This window comes from Thermobia domestica, chromosome 11, assembly GCF_964235325.1.
Source record: "Thermobia domestica chromosome 11, izTheDome1.hap1.1, whole genome shotgun sequence".
NCBI classification, from domain to species: domain Eukaryota; kingdom Metazoa; phylum Arthropoda; class Insecta; order Zygentoma; family Lepismatidae; genus Thermobia; species Thermobia domestica.
Genome location: NC_137464.1, coordinates 250,205,444 through 250,224,109, shown reverse-complemented (window position 1 = coordinate 250,224,109; position 18,666 = coordinate 250,205,444). Strand labels below are relative to the sequence as shown.

General features: G+C 35.4%; 1 protein-coding gene across 4 annotated transcripts in view; it reads right to left on the bottom strand.

Annotated features, from left to right (window-relative positions):
* The window catches only part of LOC145664914 (uncharacterized), a 63,273-nt gene that overhangs the window by 12,232 nt on the left and 32,375 nt on the right, over positions 1-18,666 (bottom strand). For 3 of the 4 annotated variants that reach the window (XM_081732012.1, XM_081732013.1, XM_081732014.1), the window contains exons 3-4: positions 12,349-12,519; positions 1,156-2,027 (exon numbers count right to left, since the gene is read on the bottom strand). In XM_081732012.1, coding sequence (XP_081588138.1) covers positions 1,156-2,027; positions 12,349-12,519 — 1,043 coding nt within the window. The remainder of the gene's footprint in view (positions 1-1,155; positions 2,028-12,348; positions 12,520-18,666) is intronic. The other variant, XM_081732015.1, reaches the window with a different exon arrangement.

The following is an 18,666-nucleotide window of genomic DNA, read 5'->3' as shown; positions in this document are numbered from 1 at the left end:
GCATTAATAAATTGTCGCATAAAGAGTGAAAACATGTGACAACTGCTTTACAAAGAATTACGTGAAATTGTAAGTTTGTTGGTGACAATACACAACAGTTTGTTTTCCTGCTAAAATTTTGAATTTCGTGATCGATCGGATTTTCTTCGCTTCCTTGAAATATTTCTAAGGTGTACTCTCTAAGTAATATGCATTTTATCGATGTTAATTATAAAATACTAATTATGAATAACAGCATAATATAGTAAACAATACTACGAAATATATTAATATGGGGAACTGAGTTTCAGTTAGCATATATCTAGTTATATTAGTTTATATCTAATTATGTACAAAATACTTTAAAAAACAATAATTTTGAAATATATACGTACATATCTTACAAATTAATGAATTTACGAACCTTCTATCTCAAATCTTAATTATAAAAGAAATAAACGTTAAATTTATTTTCTAAAAAGACTGCAAACTGAAATTAACTACTGGTTTACAGCGTACTGTCTACAATATATTATAGTATTAACAATATTATGATCTAATAGAAGCTGCTCTGTTTGTAAATACAAAATTATTTATGCCTACAAATCATCATTTCTCTCTTAGTGTCGAAAAAAAATCTACTTTAAGTTTCATCTCTATGCCGCCCCCTCTGAAAAGTCTCAGTAGAACATGAAGTTACAAATACATATTTTTCGTTTGGCCAGATTTCTTAACAAAAATACAAGAAATAAAGTTTATGAAAGAAAGATTGTAGCTCGTTTTTGTGTCTGGCAATACCATACATTCAAAATTATGTCCCGAATAATGAGGCTTAAGTCTTTGAAGATCTCGAACCTGTACTAAAAATACTTATACCTTTAAAATGTGGGAAAACATGATATCAAAAACAAGAAAACCTATTACTCGATTTATGCTGAACATTCCTCGTTCAAAATATTTACAAAATAATAATTTGTCTCCATAAAATGACAATCACGGCGTGCTTAGTTAGTTGAGATCCGAGGCATAACTTTCAAATGAATCGTACAACTCAGTAAAACACTCACCCGTCAAACGAGAAAGATGAGTTGGACTGTCAACCCAACACTACCATATCACATTGTTTCATATCCGCTAAATAGTATAAAAAGTTAAAGATTTAGACAATAATCTTACCCAGTAATAATCTGTTTGCCGATTTCCTTGCATCCGCTGGTTGTGGCCGAAGCCTCCGTCTTCACGGTTTCTGGCCCAAGCGTGGTCTGCTGTTGATTATCCTTCCTGTCCTGCTGCATCCCCTCTCCTTGCGTTCCCTGTGGAGCCATTTGCGGCTGAGGTTGTTGTTGAGGCATGGTAGGCGGAGGTCCCATCGGAGACTGTTGTGGCTGCGGCGGTTGCTGTTGAGGGGGGCCCGCTTGTTGGGGCGGTGGCTGCGCAGGTGGTGGTTGTTGCTGCTGTTGTTGCTGAGGTTGAGGTTGTGGTTGTGGTTGCGGAGGCTGGGGCTGAGGAGAGGAAAGCTGCTGCGGCGACAGCTGTTGTTGAGGAGGCTGAGAGGGTAATGCCATTGGTGCTTGTTGCTGCTGTTGTTGAGGGGAAGGCTGTTGCTGTGGAGCAGGGGGTGGAGGTGGAGGAGGGGGTTGCTGCTGTTGCTGTGGTGGGGGAGGTGGCTGGGGCTGAGGAGTCGGTTGTTGTGGAGGATGTTGTTGAGGAGGCTGTGGAGGAGGTGGAGGTTGCTGTAAAGGTAACGGCTGCAGAGGCCGAGCATGGGCCGCTGCAATTGCTCCGTTCACCAGCTGGAGGTCACACTGCACTTCGCAATGTACTAAGTTATCCCCGCATCGCTCTGTCGTACACGTTGATTTGTCGATTTTACTCCCTTTGGCATCGATGATCGCCGCAGGAGTCACTGTTGGTGCGAGAATATGATTACTTGTCGGTGGTGGGGGCAACTGTGGAATATGTTGTTGTTGAACCAAAGGCATCGTTTCTGGTTGGGCACCTGGCATACATTGTTGGATTTCACCCATGGGTTGCCCCGTCTTATCACACTGAAAAAAAATAGTAAATTAACGTACAATTTATCACATATGTAAACAATCCAAATTAGATAAATACAAGGTTCAACAATAACGTCCCAGAACTGATGATTGGTATTCTGTAACTATTTATGACAGAAAATTGTTTCTATTACACAAGATTAATGCTATGCTATTCTTCTTTTGCAGGATATGTGAAGATTTGAAGAGACCATCTGTGCGTTCTTCTAAACACTGGTCATCGAAGATAATTTGGTTCCCATTGTCATGGCCCTAGAGGAAGAATTTGTTCCTGGTCATCGAAGGTACCATAGTCATGGATCCTTAGAATGTCAGTGGTCCGGTCATCGAAGATATCCGTGTTCTCATTGTCATCGATTCACACATGGAAGAAAGGGGAACATTAAGTTTTGCTGTAAGTAAGGGAAACCAGCAAAACAGACTTATGAGATAATCCAAACTGATTCTCAAGATAATGACCCTATCTTGTGGTAGTATGTTTGAATGGTATGTCCGATTCCACATCTTCCATCATGCGACGTTCTGACTGCAGCAGATCACAAACGCGGTTCACATTATCCTCTGAACGACTAGTTGACTGATGTCCACGGCTAGGGTAATCACAAACGTTTTCACGAAATCGGAGATACACTTCAAGCACGATTACGAAACAGAACATTCTCGTAGTAAACAGTTCTGGTTATCTTGAAGTCTCTGTTTCTGATTTCTCTAACTTGCAGCAGAACCTAATAATCGCCTATTGCTACATGTATAAAATCTATGACAATGGGAACCAGGGTATCTTCGATGACTGATGTTTAGAACACACAGATGCTTTCTTTACGCAATTGCGGCATGCCCTACAAAAGAAGAGTACCATAGCATTACTCTCGCATGTTAAGCAATTTTCTGTCAATAGTATTAATCGTTACAAGGTACCGGCATCAACTCTAGAACTTTACTGTCAAATTTTGCAATAAAGATTTACCAGCCACAGATGACAGAGCTCTCGTATAGAGAACAAGCTAACATGTTTCAAGTCCCGTCGCACTAAGTGAACTTTGCAATAAATAAATGAACAATGTTTACATCAGTTTATTCCATCATCATTCATTAGTATATATCATCAGTTTCCTTTAGCATACATAGCATAAGTATAAATCTAGGTTTAAAATTTCACTTACTTATAAAAGGCTGTGATGTATCCTAAATAAACAGGCACTCACCTTGTATCCGGAAGAGTGGAAAAGTGACTGACTGAATCGGGACACGAACCCGGAACCGCTGCGTTAACCGATGTCGATACGTTAACCACTACTATCATCGGCCGGAGGTCTCGGGTTCGGGTTCGTATCCCGGTCCAGTCAGGCACTTTTTCACTCTGCGTTAGAATTCGCACTATAGAGGATTTGGTGTGCAAAATAAGAAAATCAGTTGTTTCCTCCTTCCATTAGTTTATTTATTTTATTTTATATTTATTTCTTTATTTTTCTGTTATATTATTTCGGCTCTCTGTAGAACTTTCTTGAGTATCCATTACTTTAGTCCCCCTTCCTCCTCACATATATTTATCCTTGAAAAGGAATTTCCTGGAATATTTGAAGAACAGACGATCGAACAATTGAAAACATTTATGGATTTTTTTCTAATGTCACTTGTTAATCCTTGTCCACTTCTTCACTTACAGAAATTTGCTCTTACATATAAAAAATTTCATATTGTAAATAGTACTTAGAAAACTATTTATGAAATAAGTGAAAAATGTGATCTTGCATCGCGGCGACATGTCGTGAATTTTATTTCCAAACTAAAGCATTTTTACTTTTCTTCACTTTTTGATTTGAACACTTAAAGAACTAATGTTTCTTGTATTTTTTTTTTTTTTTTAATTTTAAATACTTTTAAGTTTAAAATTTACAAATTTATAAATTAACGAGTTGCTGGAATAAAACAGAATACGAGTAGATAAATGGAATTAAACACTGGATTACGAGAGACTAAAAATACAAAATAAAGAGTACTAATTTATAAATATTTAATAATGTACAATATTTTATAACTCAAATAAATAATAATATTAAAAAAAAAAACTCCAATTCCTTTTCCTTAAGTGTTCAGGGCAATAACAGGGTGTCTACTAAAATTCCACAATGAAATTTCGTGACTTTTTCGTGACTTTTTCTTTACCAAATCATAAAATTTCCTAACATTTTCAAGAGCGAATTTGGGTGCGAATTAGGCCGAATTTTCATCCATGCGATACAAACATACTTTGCTTGCGATTTGGTAGCGTCTAAAGCCAACCATAGACATTTTTGGTGCTGATGTTTTATAGAACAAAATTTTCCAATCTGTACTTACATTAGCACAGTTAAAAAAAATTGTGACCCAAAAGCTGAATTTCGTGACTTTTTCGTAACTTTCATAACTGTTTTCTGATTTCGTGACATTCGTGACTTTCGTGACCCATAGACACCCTGAATAAGTTATGTAAAGAAAAATGAAAGTATTTTATTTTGGAAATAAAGTTCATGACAGGTTACTAGAATGAAAGATCGCATGTTTCACCCATTTCTAAAATGATGATCTAAGCACTATCAGTGATATTTAGAATTTGAAATTTCTATATTTAAGAACTGATTTTTGTAAGCGAAAGAAGAACAAGAATTAATAAGTGATACTACAAAAAAAACATCATTATACATCGAGCAAGACTACGTAATAAAAATATATAAAAACACAAACACATAACAGTCTCAATACACTACCTGTCTTCATGACGTGGAAGTCTGATGAAGACACAGTTAATGAGTTGAAACTATTACATGTTTGTGTTTTTATGTATTTTATCACATAGCCTTGCTCAGTTTGTTGTGTTTAGTTCGACAATAAGGAAACAAACACCTAATAGGATACTTAAGATTTAAAAAAAAAAAAAAAAAAAAAATCAAGTGTTTTTCGATGATCTTGTCTTCTTCAAATATTCCACGAAAATCCAAAATGAAATGAAATTTTTGAGTTTTACGTCCCACGGTTATGCCGGTTAGGCTAAAGGAGACGGTGAAGATGAGTAATGAATGAAATGGTGGAATGAAGAAAGTGGGAGGAAACGGGAGAACCCCGAGAAAACCCACGAAAATCCAATTCGAGAGTGAATATATATGAAGAGAAAACGTCAACTAGAAGAACGGTTAATTAAGGCTCCAGAGAGAGCCGAAATAATATAACAAAACAAAAATTAACTTCTGGATACAAGATGAATGCCTATTTATTTATTTATGATATATATATCCTATACAGCCCACTAGTAAATACTGTGATTAATTGGTTTAATATGCACTAGAAATATTATTTTAAAGTGTTAAAATCTGTATGAAAGATGCACGAGCAATGTAGCATTTTTGTTTTAATCAACAAGCACAAATTTAAGATATATATATATATTTTTTTTTAAATGTGACTACATAATTTTAATGAACTGATGGATTAGCAGAGTATCTTTGATTTTATTTATTTATTTATTTTTATTTACAAGAAAGAATAAATATACCAATTTCTACAAATGATTTATCTTCTAAACACTTACGTATCATCATGATGGAAAATTTTTTAGGTAAACTTATCGTATGAAAGCTTCAACATTTTAAACAAAAGTAACAAACCCAGTAAATAAACTATACACGATATGTCTATTTAAAACCTATGACACTTGCTTCAGTTTCAGCCTTTCAAGAAAGAAAGAAAAAAAAAGTTTAGGTTCATGGCATTTCTTAAAAAGTTAACTAGTTAACAACTCGTTACTACAATAAAATTATGATTTAAACGCTGGTAGCTATCTTAACGAAATACACGGGGTGGTCCAAAGCTGGTGTGGAAACACCTTAGTATGTGGTAAACGCTGTAAAATATAATCAAACGAACAATATAGGTGGGGAATGGGAATGGGGGGAAATGATTGAAGACACATCACAATGACGTTCGCCATTTTGAATTTTACGCGACTATCTAAAATGGAAACCACAGTATGTAATATGTCCTTTTAATAGCAAATTTTTTATAGAAATTGAATGGTTCTGTTAATTTTTACTCTTGCACTAACCATTACGAAGTTATGACCTGTTTCTTTGTTTGCATCGTTGCAGGTGACTTCCAAGCAAATCATGCAGAGCACATTAATCTCTGCAGAACGAAGCAACACGGTGCCAGCAGACGATTTTAACCGCCGTCGTCGGAAAAGGATTCCCACCAACAATGGTACTTTGTTCAAAATGCTAAAGAAATTCCAAAAAACAGGATCTGTGGTCGATCGACCCAAGAGTAGTAGACCACGCACGGTAACAGACGAAGCAACAACTGTGTCAGTGTTGGCATCATTCAGTAAAAGTCTCAAAAGAAGCACACGTAGTGTAGCTCATGAAAAAAATGTTAGTCGTACATCAATCATGCGTAATATGTCAATGAATAAGTGGCACCCTTATAAGCTGCAATTTCACCAACATCTTACAGAAGATGATCCAGATTGTCATTTTGAATTTGCTCAATGGGTCACAGAGCAGCTGCGACATTTGCCTCTGACATATTGTTTCTTGATGAGGCAAATTTGAGGTCAACAGATAGAACGTGAAATACTAGTCAGGCAGTAATACGTATTGGTTTGACGAATCCGTAGGTGTTCCTGGTAAGGTAGTAGTGGTGTGTTGGGCGTGTGAGGGACACTCACGTTGTCGGTCAATTCTTCATCGACGGGACCCTAACGACGATGGGTTGTCGCCGCATGTTGGAAGAAGACATTTTGTCATTACTGCTGTCGGAGGATGGGGAATTCTCTTTTTCTAGCACGCCTCACACATATGGTACCTCGATCAGCAGTTTCCTAATGCGTTAATTAGTCGAAGCGACGTGCTGTGGAATGGCCACCTCGTTCCCCTGACCTGACTTCTACTACATATTGTGCCATGTGAAATCTGTGTGTATGTGGTAAAAATTACGGATGTTCTGCATCTCTTAAGGGACGAATTTGGGACGCACGTTCCAACAATTACAGCCGGCACTTTACAAAAGTTCTGCATGATTGGGAACTCAAAATACTGTGACAATCGAACGGAATGGGGAACCCACCAAACACGTATGTAACAATAAGACCTTGCCATATGACTAACTCCTTTTGTTGTGGACACAAAAAGAAAACAGTCATAATTTCATAATGGTTAGCGCTACAACAAAAATAACAGTGTCATTCAATTTCTACGAAAATTTGCAATTAAACTGGCGTATCAATGCAATTGTTTCCAAATCAGACAACTACATATAATTCAATATAGCGAACATCACTATGATGTGTCCTCAAACATTTCTCCCCATTTTTATTTCTCACCTAAACTGTTACTCTGGTTATATTTTTTCACCGTTTACCACTTATTAGGGTGTTTCCACACTTTTAGACTACCCTGTGTATCAGTTAGGTATACTAGAATTCACAAAATAATTGTTCCTATTTAATCTCCTTGTAAATGGTTAAGCATACGCACTGAATTTTTCGCATAATGCATATACTATAAGCAACCCTTTCAAATATAGCACTTACAATATATATTATCTTAAAATAAAATGGCTTTTCGATGTCTGAGTAACACGGGAATTAAAACTATTTTCCTAGAACTTGGAAGCTTTAAAAAAAAAAAATAAAAAAAAAACTTGGCTTTACATTTTAAATTTCAACTGCAAATAATAATTACAAAACTAAGCAATTAATGTTTTAAATTTGCAATTCAGGGTTAATTTGTATGCACTTAATACAATAATCGATCGATCCTTTTATTTTACTTTCAGTTGTTTTGTTGTTATCCACTTCACTAATTCATAATTATTTATTGAAAGGAGGATAGATAACATGCTGAACTATTGTATACCAGTAAATGTGAGTCCATTTTAATTAATGAGACAATACAATCAAAACAACACACGTACACTCATGTCCAAAATTATAGTAGCATGTCTATAAATATGCTGTTGTAGGAATATAATTTAATAACGAATTCGCCCGGTATTTCTTATCATGTTAGTACGTGTATAATCGGCCAACATATGTATGTGGCAAATTGTATGTCAAAAGAGCAGTAAATAAGAACAATAAAACGAAAATAAAACTTTCTTGTCCATTTAGCAACATTTTATTTTACTCATTCTAATTTTCGTATTTATAACGCTTTTCCTATGAAATTTAACCCAAATATATATTTCCCGATTATACACACAGTATCAGTATTAAAAGTACCTGCAAAATCTTTATCAAATTATATTCTTACAAGAAGACAGTTATAGATATGCGACAATCATTTTGGACATGAGTGTGCATATTGTATTATTATAAATGACTGTTAGATTTTATATTAAACCTGACAGCGTCTGGGATGTATTCAACACTTTATCTTAATGGAGAACCTCACACATGATCTTTATCTACTACTAGAAACGAGTAATTTATACGAGAAAGACAACAAAAATCAAAAGATTTGAATATACAGTACATTCATATAAAAGAATATTAAAATTCGCAATGTGTAGAAGCTTATTCATTCTCAAAGGACGCTTTTGTTGTATCTTTCTTATACATTGTGCTGTATCAATTACTTAATTATTATCAACTTCATTCCCGATTTGGTTACGTTTTATATATAAATTGTTAATAAATTTACTAATAAATAAAGCTATGTCAAGAAATAATTTATCTCATTCAAAATGCTTGACATAAGATAGAACTTACTTTCTTACATGTATGATGTTGATCAAAAACAAATACAGTAAACTTTCGATTATCAGTGCTTGTTTAAATGTTAAATGTTTAAATATTTAAAACAAACTAGAAACACAAATAATAAAAAGATGTTTTAACACGAAAAAATAAAAACAGTTTACAGTTTTTCTTTCTGTGTTTCTTTGTGTGCGTTAAAAAGTAAACCAACAAAGTTGTAACTTCAGAAAATTACTGTATATTAAATCATAATTGTATGTATAATTTCCCCTCCCCCTACTGTAAATAAAAATTGTTCAGTAGTTTTCGTATTGGTTTTGTTTTCCGGCTATTTTGCGGATTATCCGCAGAATTTGTTTGTCTGCTGTTCCCAAGCCATCCAATTTATTTCGTGAATAATATTTACATTCCGCAACTGTTAAAATCATACGTATTCCACATTTCATTTTAGTTATTATAATTTCTCATGTATTATTATTATTATTATTATTATTATTATTATTATTATTATTATTATTTACATCACTGTTTCTTCTTTAAACATCACACAAACAAACTATATTAATGTCTGTTTAGAAACGACACATAAGAACAAAAGCCTATATTAATGTTTATTAAAAAACAAGTAAAAACAAAAGTTTATATTAATGTTTGTTTAGAAACGAAATGTAAAAACAAAACCTTATATTAATGTTTGTTTAAAAACAGCACTATCTTGGAGAACTTTTATTAAGATTGAGAGAGACGCCTTAAAGCTAATTACAATAGGCCTAATCAAAGATTTCTGTTCTCTTCCATATTTCCTCTTTGTTACACGTTTACTCATAAAACATCAACACTATAATTCTTTGAAAAAATCTATTTTTCTTGTATTCAATTACAATATCTACGGATTTCTTTGTCCGAGCAGAAATTCATTATTATAATTGCTAATTTCATCCTAGAAGCAATACACAGCAATTCAAAATGAATGGTGCAAAAAAAGAAATGTTACAATAAATATACTATACAGCAGTTACAGGTAATTTTCTTTTGTACCTGTGACTGGTGTAATTAACTTATTGTAGAAAAACCGATATAACATGAAACATAACTCTCCAAGATTTTTACAGACATTCACATTTCATCATAGATATTTAGAGATATTATATGTGGGCCCTTTTCGTGATGCGGTAGATACCTACACGATAATCAAGTTCTTGCCACCTTCGTGTTTGTTTCCTTATGCTTTTTCCTTTTAATAAGTACTTCTGTCTCCGCAAACTGTTTCACACCTTTTACAATGTTGTGCCTGTGCGGAGCCTATTTACCAAATTTTAATGTGAAGTTCCAACGTATTCGAGCACACAATAAGTCATCTCTATCGATAATACTGCCATTTTGCATACCAGCGAAGTTAGTGGGCAATTTCGGAAATGAAGACTTGTTCAGTGTTGTCAAGTGAAATTTAAAGAGATCAATAAACTCAAAAGATATTCACTTTGCTCTCCCACATCCTTATAGATAGATTTATAAATTCATATTAAACGTCGAATTTTTGCTTACATTGTCAAGACTTACGTATGGAGGGGTATTTGCCTATACAATAAGAAGCACTTCCTTGTCTACCCAAATACTATTAAAGATCTAGCAGCTATATTTGATAGCAAACTAACCTTTGCTCAACACATTGACCCAATAACGAGTAATGCATACAGAAACCTAGGTTTAATTTATAGGACAGGACAGGCTTCTACAAAAAAAATCAACATTTATAAGGCTATAGTTTTCGTGTGTGAAGTCAAAATTAGAATACTGTTATACTGTTTGAACACCAAAGGTCACTAAATACTCTGATGCCATAGAAAATACACAGTATAAATTTTTAAAAATGCTTGCATACAAGAAAACCAGTTCCTACTAAAAATATGTCCCCTATGAAGACTTAGTAACAAATTTTAGTTTTCGAACATTAGCAAAAAGGAGATGGTATCTTTGATTTCTTTGTTCTTACATAAATTATTAAACGGTAAAACTGATTGTGCAGAATTAGTTTCAGAAATGTTAAGAGTAGAACAGCAAACAGTGGGACCTGCTATTGTAGAAAAGAAAGAACTAACATATTAAGTAAGTCTCCTCTGTGGAGTGTGCTTCATATAACGAAATGATTAGATTTCATGTAGTAGATGTATTTAGTATGTCCGAAAACAAGTTCAAAATAATTGTAAGGCAACAGCTTCTGCATATTTAAACGACGTATATTTATGTATATATAATAGTGTATGTTAGACAATTATGTACACGATTCTGTAACTGGGCATTAAGCCTGTTGTGTTGTCCTTATGAAATAAATAAATTTTGATAGATATAATCATTAATATATGTTACAGTTATTTCCACAACAAATCCACTACACCAGCCACAGGTAAATTTTCTGTTATCTCATTCATTTTGAATTGTCCTGTGTGTAACTTCATCACTATTACCAATACTCAATCTGTAAAATCAGAAAGTAAGTAAGTTCGTAACGGTCGTAACATGCTCATGATTTGTGAACCCCGTACGACAATCGGCACAACATCAATGTTATTACCTAACGTTCTATCTTCATACTATCACTTGCAATGAACCAATCTTCATTCTTATCATCAACCAAAGTCTATTTTTTTCTTATTTCTTTTCTATTTTCTCTAGTACTTACTTTCTCTCATATAATGTATACATTAAGTATAGCTAACCTTTGAAATACTCGGTGGAATGTAAATTACGGTGTTTGATCAATCTTGTAATTCAGTCCGATTTCCATGATTATACACTTCTAACTGATTCCATTTTTATGTAGAACCCTATCTCATTTCAAGCTCAACTGTACGAACATCTTTCTTATATATATGATTTTGCCAAATTCAATATAAAATATTACTTTACCTTTAAGCAATTGTTGAATACTTGCCCACTGATTCATACAAAAATTCTAAATGCACTCTGGGAACATGCGTCAGATGCAGAGAAGCGTACATGGATGGGTAACATTACCAAAACGGAAGAAAAGGATTTTATATAATCAAAATGCAATGGCTTCAAAAGTAATCAGGTATCGGTATTAATCGTACGAAGAGAAAACAACGTCTGAATTGAAAATAAATGTATTATATAATAACAACAAAACAAAATCATGCAAATGACACATAAGATTAACTTAACATCAACCGTGAAGGGAAACTTGCTGACATACCCTTGACTTTCGAGGGAATTTTTAATGTATGTTTACTCATCCATTCATCATCATTCAGGAACTTGATTTTTGTATTACTTCATAATAATAATGCCTCGCTGCTTTATAGAATTTCTTCAATTACAAAATAAATCATATTTGTAATTTTTTTTTTTTTTTTTTTTTTTTTTTTTTTTTTTTTTAATTGGATAGTGCATAAAGCTTGGCCATCTCCTCACAGAGGCAGACAAAAATGTCTCTCAGCCATTCATTTTAAAAATATTATTAGTGTTAGTTAGTTTCTAATTATAAAGATTAGTTTCTAATTTTTACTTAATAATATGTGAGTACTTATTAGTATAAAAAATTAAATGATTTATATTTTTTACCCTGTGCAGCCCATACACAGAAACCTGCGGTATAGGTGCAGGAAACAGGTTTGTTAGCACCCAATATTTGGCCACACTGGAAAGAGCCACTGCTGCAGTCCCAACTCGCAAGTCCGTAGCACCTTCTGTATGTCGCTGCACTGAAGAATGGGTGGGTTCCTGCAACAAGGGCTGATGTAGAAATTTTGAAAATAGTTACAAAAGAATTAAAAAACAGTAAAGTTTGTTTTGTACATGCTATTTTATTTATTATTTTCTTAAAAATAACTATTTTATTAGGCATCTTAGGCTTCTTTAGATCCTATAACTCTTTTACTGCTCTTTATCTTTTGATGTTCGGCAATACAGTTAAGAGGCGCGTGCTTAGTTTATATGTAAGGGAAGAAAAACCTTTATCTACCCTCTACTTCAATTGTTGTTGTTTACGTAACAAATTTGCCGTCTTTCTCACCATTCGCAATCTTAAAGGCGATAAAATTCTGCAATAGATTCTAACACACGTTTTAGATGATATTATCAAATAATTATTTTTTTAATGATGTCACTTTTAGTTACTTACTAGCAGAATGCTCGTTCTTCGCACGGGGAGAATAGTCTCATTTTGGACATAAAGGGCACCAAAACTATCATTAATCAACTTAGGGACCCCAAACACTGTGAATTCAACACTAATATTGGTCATTTTCAATTATTTTTACGTCACCATCCCCCTTAGAAGTACTAATGGGGGCTGAATTTGGATTTAAACGGCATCGGAAATGTCACTGTTCATCTCAGCGACCCTGAAAACTATGGATTCGACACTAATATCGGTTATTTTCTATCATTTGTATATATATATATATATATATATATATATATATATATATATATCCCTCCAACCCTCCGCTACGTTACACCGTCAAAGTGAAATGATAAAAACCATCCCCGACCAGAACTTCATCTATGCTGAAAATTTGATCGAGATCGAATCGAGTGGTTCAAGAGTTATTAAAAGAGTTAAGTCACAAACATAGTCACTCATTTTTAAATCATTTTATATAATAGATATATATGGGAATCATGGGAACATGTCTCAGGTCTCCCAGATCAGTGAATTTAAGTATGCCAGATCTGGGTCAGAGGAAAGATGAGTGATTCGTGTTCACCAGATGTATTGGGACTACGGTGTCCACCCGGCGTCATGAGGATAAATGGGGAGCTCTCCTTGAAAGAAAGAAGAAAAGGGTAGCAAACTCCGGTCTAGAAAGGAACATTAATGGCGAGGGAAGCCGATCTCATCCCAAAGGAATGAGTGCAACAAACCGGCTGGAAGGCCTTGTTCTTCTTAGGGCTGTTGCGTCAGGAGTTTAGTTTTCGAGTTTTTCTTTTCTTTTCATTCTCATTTGATTATTAACGTAGTTTCTATTCCATACCACGTAAGTTTATAGGGCACAACATCGCGTCCGTAGGTTTCCTTTCTTCCCACTTCTCATTCCACTCATATTTCATAATCATTCGTCTCCTTTAGCCTACAGGGCATAAACGCAAAGTACACCCTCCCCCCAAAAAATGATTTCATTAACCCTTTTGGGATTTTAAAGGTAAATTTTACTTGCACTCAAGCAGTACTGCATCATCACTATTTATCTTAGGATCACGGTTCGTATCTCATTTTCTTCAGACAAACGCAACCTTCCAAACGGTACCATTCGCATCTCCGTCTTCTACCTGAAAAGGGGAATTCAGGGAAAATAAGGATTTTTTTTTTTCTGAGAACATATGGTATATAATGTATACAATAAATCTCGAAAGAGTTAATTAAGTTTCAGAACTTAACACTGAAATGAAAGTAAAACAAGGAAAAAAGAAAAGCTGCAAAAACGTGGTCAGGGCTTATACGGTGTTTCTCTCATGAGACTGAGGACCCTTTCTCCCCCCCCCAAAAAAAAAAGTACCCAAAATAGCTTCTCTGAATTCCGAGTCCGGGAAAGCCGTATGAATGTCGACAACGCCAACAAAATGTCTACATTCGTTCGGATAAGTTAATTAAAAATATTACGATTTTATATATTTCATCTCCCTTCTCAGAACAACCAAAATGGTTAACTGAGCGAGTCAATGAGTAACAGGAATAATACGTTTGTTAAGGAAACACACAACAAAATGGTATTTCTTTACCCTCCCTAGTGCACTGCGTCGCACAACACTGTCCCATCATAAATTGTTTTCTATCCGATTACGTGTTAATTTCAATATATTTTCCAGAGAAGGAAGTTAACCTTCATACCCGACAAAACAGCACAAGACACCACTTGCCAACAGACACTTACGACACAATTTCTTCCTTTACTTATTTCACTGAATATCCGTCACGCTTTATGGACTACTACAATAAAATTATTTTCGGAATCCCAAAACACTTTTGGGTAAATTTTGAAAAGCTATACGCTTTCCCACATATGGTAGAAAGTAATTTTAAATTATAAACCCTATTTTTTTCACAAAATGAACACAAACGCATTCCTAGTACGCGGTCTATTTCCGAAGCAAATGCAATGAACTTTATATATATATATTTCAAGCTAATGTAAAGGTATAGCTTATAGGAACTCCTGCCTACTACAGGGAACTCACGTGGTTCGGATTCCACGTTAATCAGTAGGTCCTGTCCCATATAGCCTCGCTATTGAAAGGGACGTTAAAGTCAAAATCAACTCCTACCTACTACCGTTAGAATTTTTTGTCTGCTATAATGAAAAGGGAGGTCTAATTTGGAATGTAGTGCTAGATTAAATACTAGCACGCTTGTCAAGTTATTCTGAAACTGTCTCCAATTACTTGGTACAGTACCCGGCATAGAAAATTTTACAAAAATTTAAGTTTAAATTGTTCAAATTACTAACAAACTCTTGCGCCATGTGCTTATGTACTCAGAAAAACACACACCTCGATCGCCTAACTGTTCCTCGTATTTAATCCAACCCGACCTCCTCCTCCCCTTGTCTAAAGCAATCTGTCTGACGTACTATACTCTTTCCATTCAGACAGAAAAAACAGAAACCATGTTTACAAGCTTTATAGCTCTTAAAACCGTCTCTTTCATTCGTTTGTTTTGAAATGCCTTTTTAGAATCTGAATAATAATAATAAAATGTCACAAAATGTTCCTATAGCTTCATAAACGCCTTTATTTGTATGCTTTCCCTTCTTCAAAGACTGCAAACTAAGATGATGCTCCTCGTGACATCTATGGAAACTGTCAATCAGGGCAGTAGGTTTTGTATTTCCCAAAGTCTATAATGCAGGCGCAGAGCTCTAAAAACTACTGACAGAAATGAGTGTTATTCAATGATTAATTTCATTTCTTTTCAGTAATTGCAAGCATGTGTTTCAGGAGCGTTAATTGGCCAGGATAGGAGGGTGTTATTCCTCCTCCCTTGAGTTTCATAAACGCATACTGCTTGATTTAAATGTATAGTAATACAAAAATAAAATATGAAACTTTTATGTCGGCGGAAAATCTCCCCATGGGCAAAATCTAGGGATTTAGGATTTAGATTTCTGGGCTTTCGGCATCTAAGACCATTTAGCCCGTCACGATTTGAGGGATGACGTCCTCGGCAAGCACACAATCCGGGGAAAGGGAAGGATGAAAGAAGGCGGCCTGGAACCTATAAGTTAGGTACCACCCCGGCATTTCCCTGGTGTGAATGAGAAAAACCCAGGAAAACCTCATTCAGGGTGGCTGGCCTGAAAAAGCGTTTTACAATTTTTCAACCGAGTGACTCCACCGGGAATTGGGCAAAATCTAAAATTACATTGCTTTTAGCAATAAATCTATAGAGTTAGGATAGCACATTGCCAGAGCGCTTGCATCTGGTTTCAAGAGTCGAGGGTTTGATCTCAAGCCATGTGCTTTCACAATGGACGACATTGAGAGAGAGAGAGAGAAGAGATTCAAATATGGGGACAGAGAGAGATGATTTACATATGCAAGTTTAGAATTGGAGAGACAGCATCCATATTATGACGAAAATTGTGATTTAGTGAAACAAGAAGGAAAATTTTAGAACTGCGAACATCATATTAGGCGGCTGTCGAATTAAAGTGGAGAACTGTTTTCAGAGCATCATATGATTACGAAAGGAGAGATTGGTGGCATTCATTACGACTTTCTCTGGTCTTAAGATGGTAAGGACCAAAGCCTCACACACTGAGTGGGAAAAGTCTCCTCTTTCCAGATAGATTGAACAGCTGCAATAATGTGAAACAGTTATCACGGGAGACGCTGCGCAACATATCATAAGATATACGATCAACCTCTAGAGCAGTACTGGATGACTCATGTACAGCAGAGTCGAATTTGAAAGTCGTAAATAGAACGTTATAATCTCCCAATTGGCGCTATGGAAATTTAAAGGATTCCCATCGATATGAGTATATGAAAACGATTAAACTATCAAATAATGTGAGAGTCTGAGACAGAATAGTAGTATCGACTCAATATGTTGGCTATCTTTGTAAGCATAAATTTCCTGGACTCCGTCTACTGATAGAGAAAGTACACCAATAGTAGAAAAGTTGTTACTTATGAAGCAAACTCGACGCTGAACAGTATTGATAAGAGTTCGTCTACTGAGACAACACCCGAGTAGAAGTTCATATGGCGCTAACATCGCGTCAGTATATACCGAGAAAAATTTGCAACTTTAAGTGCATTTATCTCTAAACGAACAATTGGAAAGATAAAGGGCTTCTTCACCCAATGCATTGTTGACTCCCTATTTTCTTGTCCGGTGAGTACCAGGGTTGATATGAGTATACAGAGAACCGGTAGGCTCTGTAGATCACAATACGTAGGTTTCGAAGTCGCAAAATCAGATGTGTTCAAAAAGGAGTGGAAAAACCGATCAACGGTCCCGACAGTGTTGTAGTCTCTTCTCGGGTCACCGTGCGCCATTCAAGAGGCTTTCAATGGAGATCTTTGGGTCTATCCCCATCTTCTGACATTGCTGCGTAATTCTATGCATCACATTACCCATGAAACCACACAGATTAGGCAGGATCCTCACAAGAAGTGACGAGAACGGCCCAGAAGCATGATTGGGCCCTGGCACTGGAACAACTTCAAATGCGACATCACAGTTTGCATATTCGGAAACTAAAGTGTTCTCTCCATACTCACATTGCCCGAGGGACCCGTCGGTCACCGGAGATGGGCACCTCCAAAACTAAACAATACATGCTTCTGCGCTGGTTCTCGTCACTTCTTGTGAGGATCCTGCTGGATCTCTCTGGTTTCATGGGTAATGTGTGGCATAAAATTACACAGCAGTCAGAAGATGAGGATAGATCGAAAGATCTTCACAGGAAACCTCTTCAGTGGCGCACGGTGACCCGAGAAGTGATTACAACAGTATCAGGACCTTGATCGGTTTTTCGACTCCTGTTCGAACACACCTCACTTTGCAACATCGAAACCAACATATTCGTGACCTACATAGTCTACCGGTTCTCTACATACCTATATCGATCCTGGTACTCATTGGTCAAGAAATTAGGGAGTAACTGGAGATGCCCTTTCTAGTTCAATAAAGCGATCTGGCTATTATCTCTGTATTCACTGAACTATTTGCTTCACATCCCAAGTCGTGTTAGCAACAATTCCACAACTATTTCGAAAATTAGGTCAAAAGATAGTTCAATCAGTGAACAGGCTCTATTACTTTCATTTGCAGCTGCATTCTAACACATATTCAATCTTATAATTAATAATGTCTTAAGTACCTTTTATCAACATGAATGAACTATTTGTAAAAGTACTTCAGGTTGGATTACTTTAAACTTAGAGACTTGTCTACAAATTGTAGCATTCACTTGAAAGCTATTCGGGAGAATAATAATAATATGCTGGAATACAACATTGAACGAAAAATCTTGTAAGTTTTACGTCCCACGATTATGCCGGCTAGGCTAAAGGAGACGGTGATGATGAGCAATGAATGAAACGGTGGAATGAACAAAGTGGAAGGAAACGGGAGAACCCCAAGAAAACCCACGCGCACGATGTTTGTTTACCACAAAGCTCACTTGGCGCGAGATGGGATCGAACCAAACAATATTGAACGAGTCTGTGCAACAATGCAAATGACCGAAAACTGAATATTGATTCAAATAGTTAAGATTTCAATTAGAAAAGAAATTAAAAAATATGTGCTTAATAATAACTGTGCCCAAAGAAAGAAAAAAAAAGTTTAGCCACTTGATGAATGAAAGGGAGGGATATCGACTCTTGAATGTTTAGAATAATGGTTCCCAATAATAATATTTGGATTAA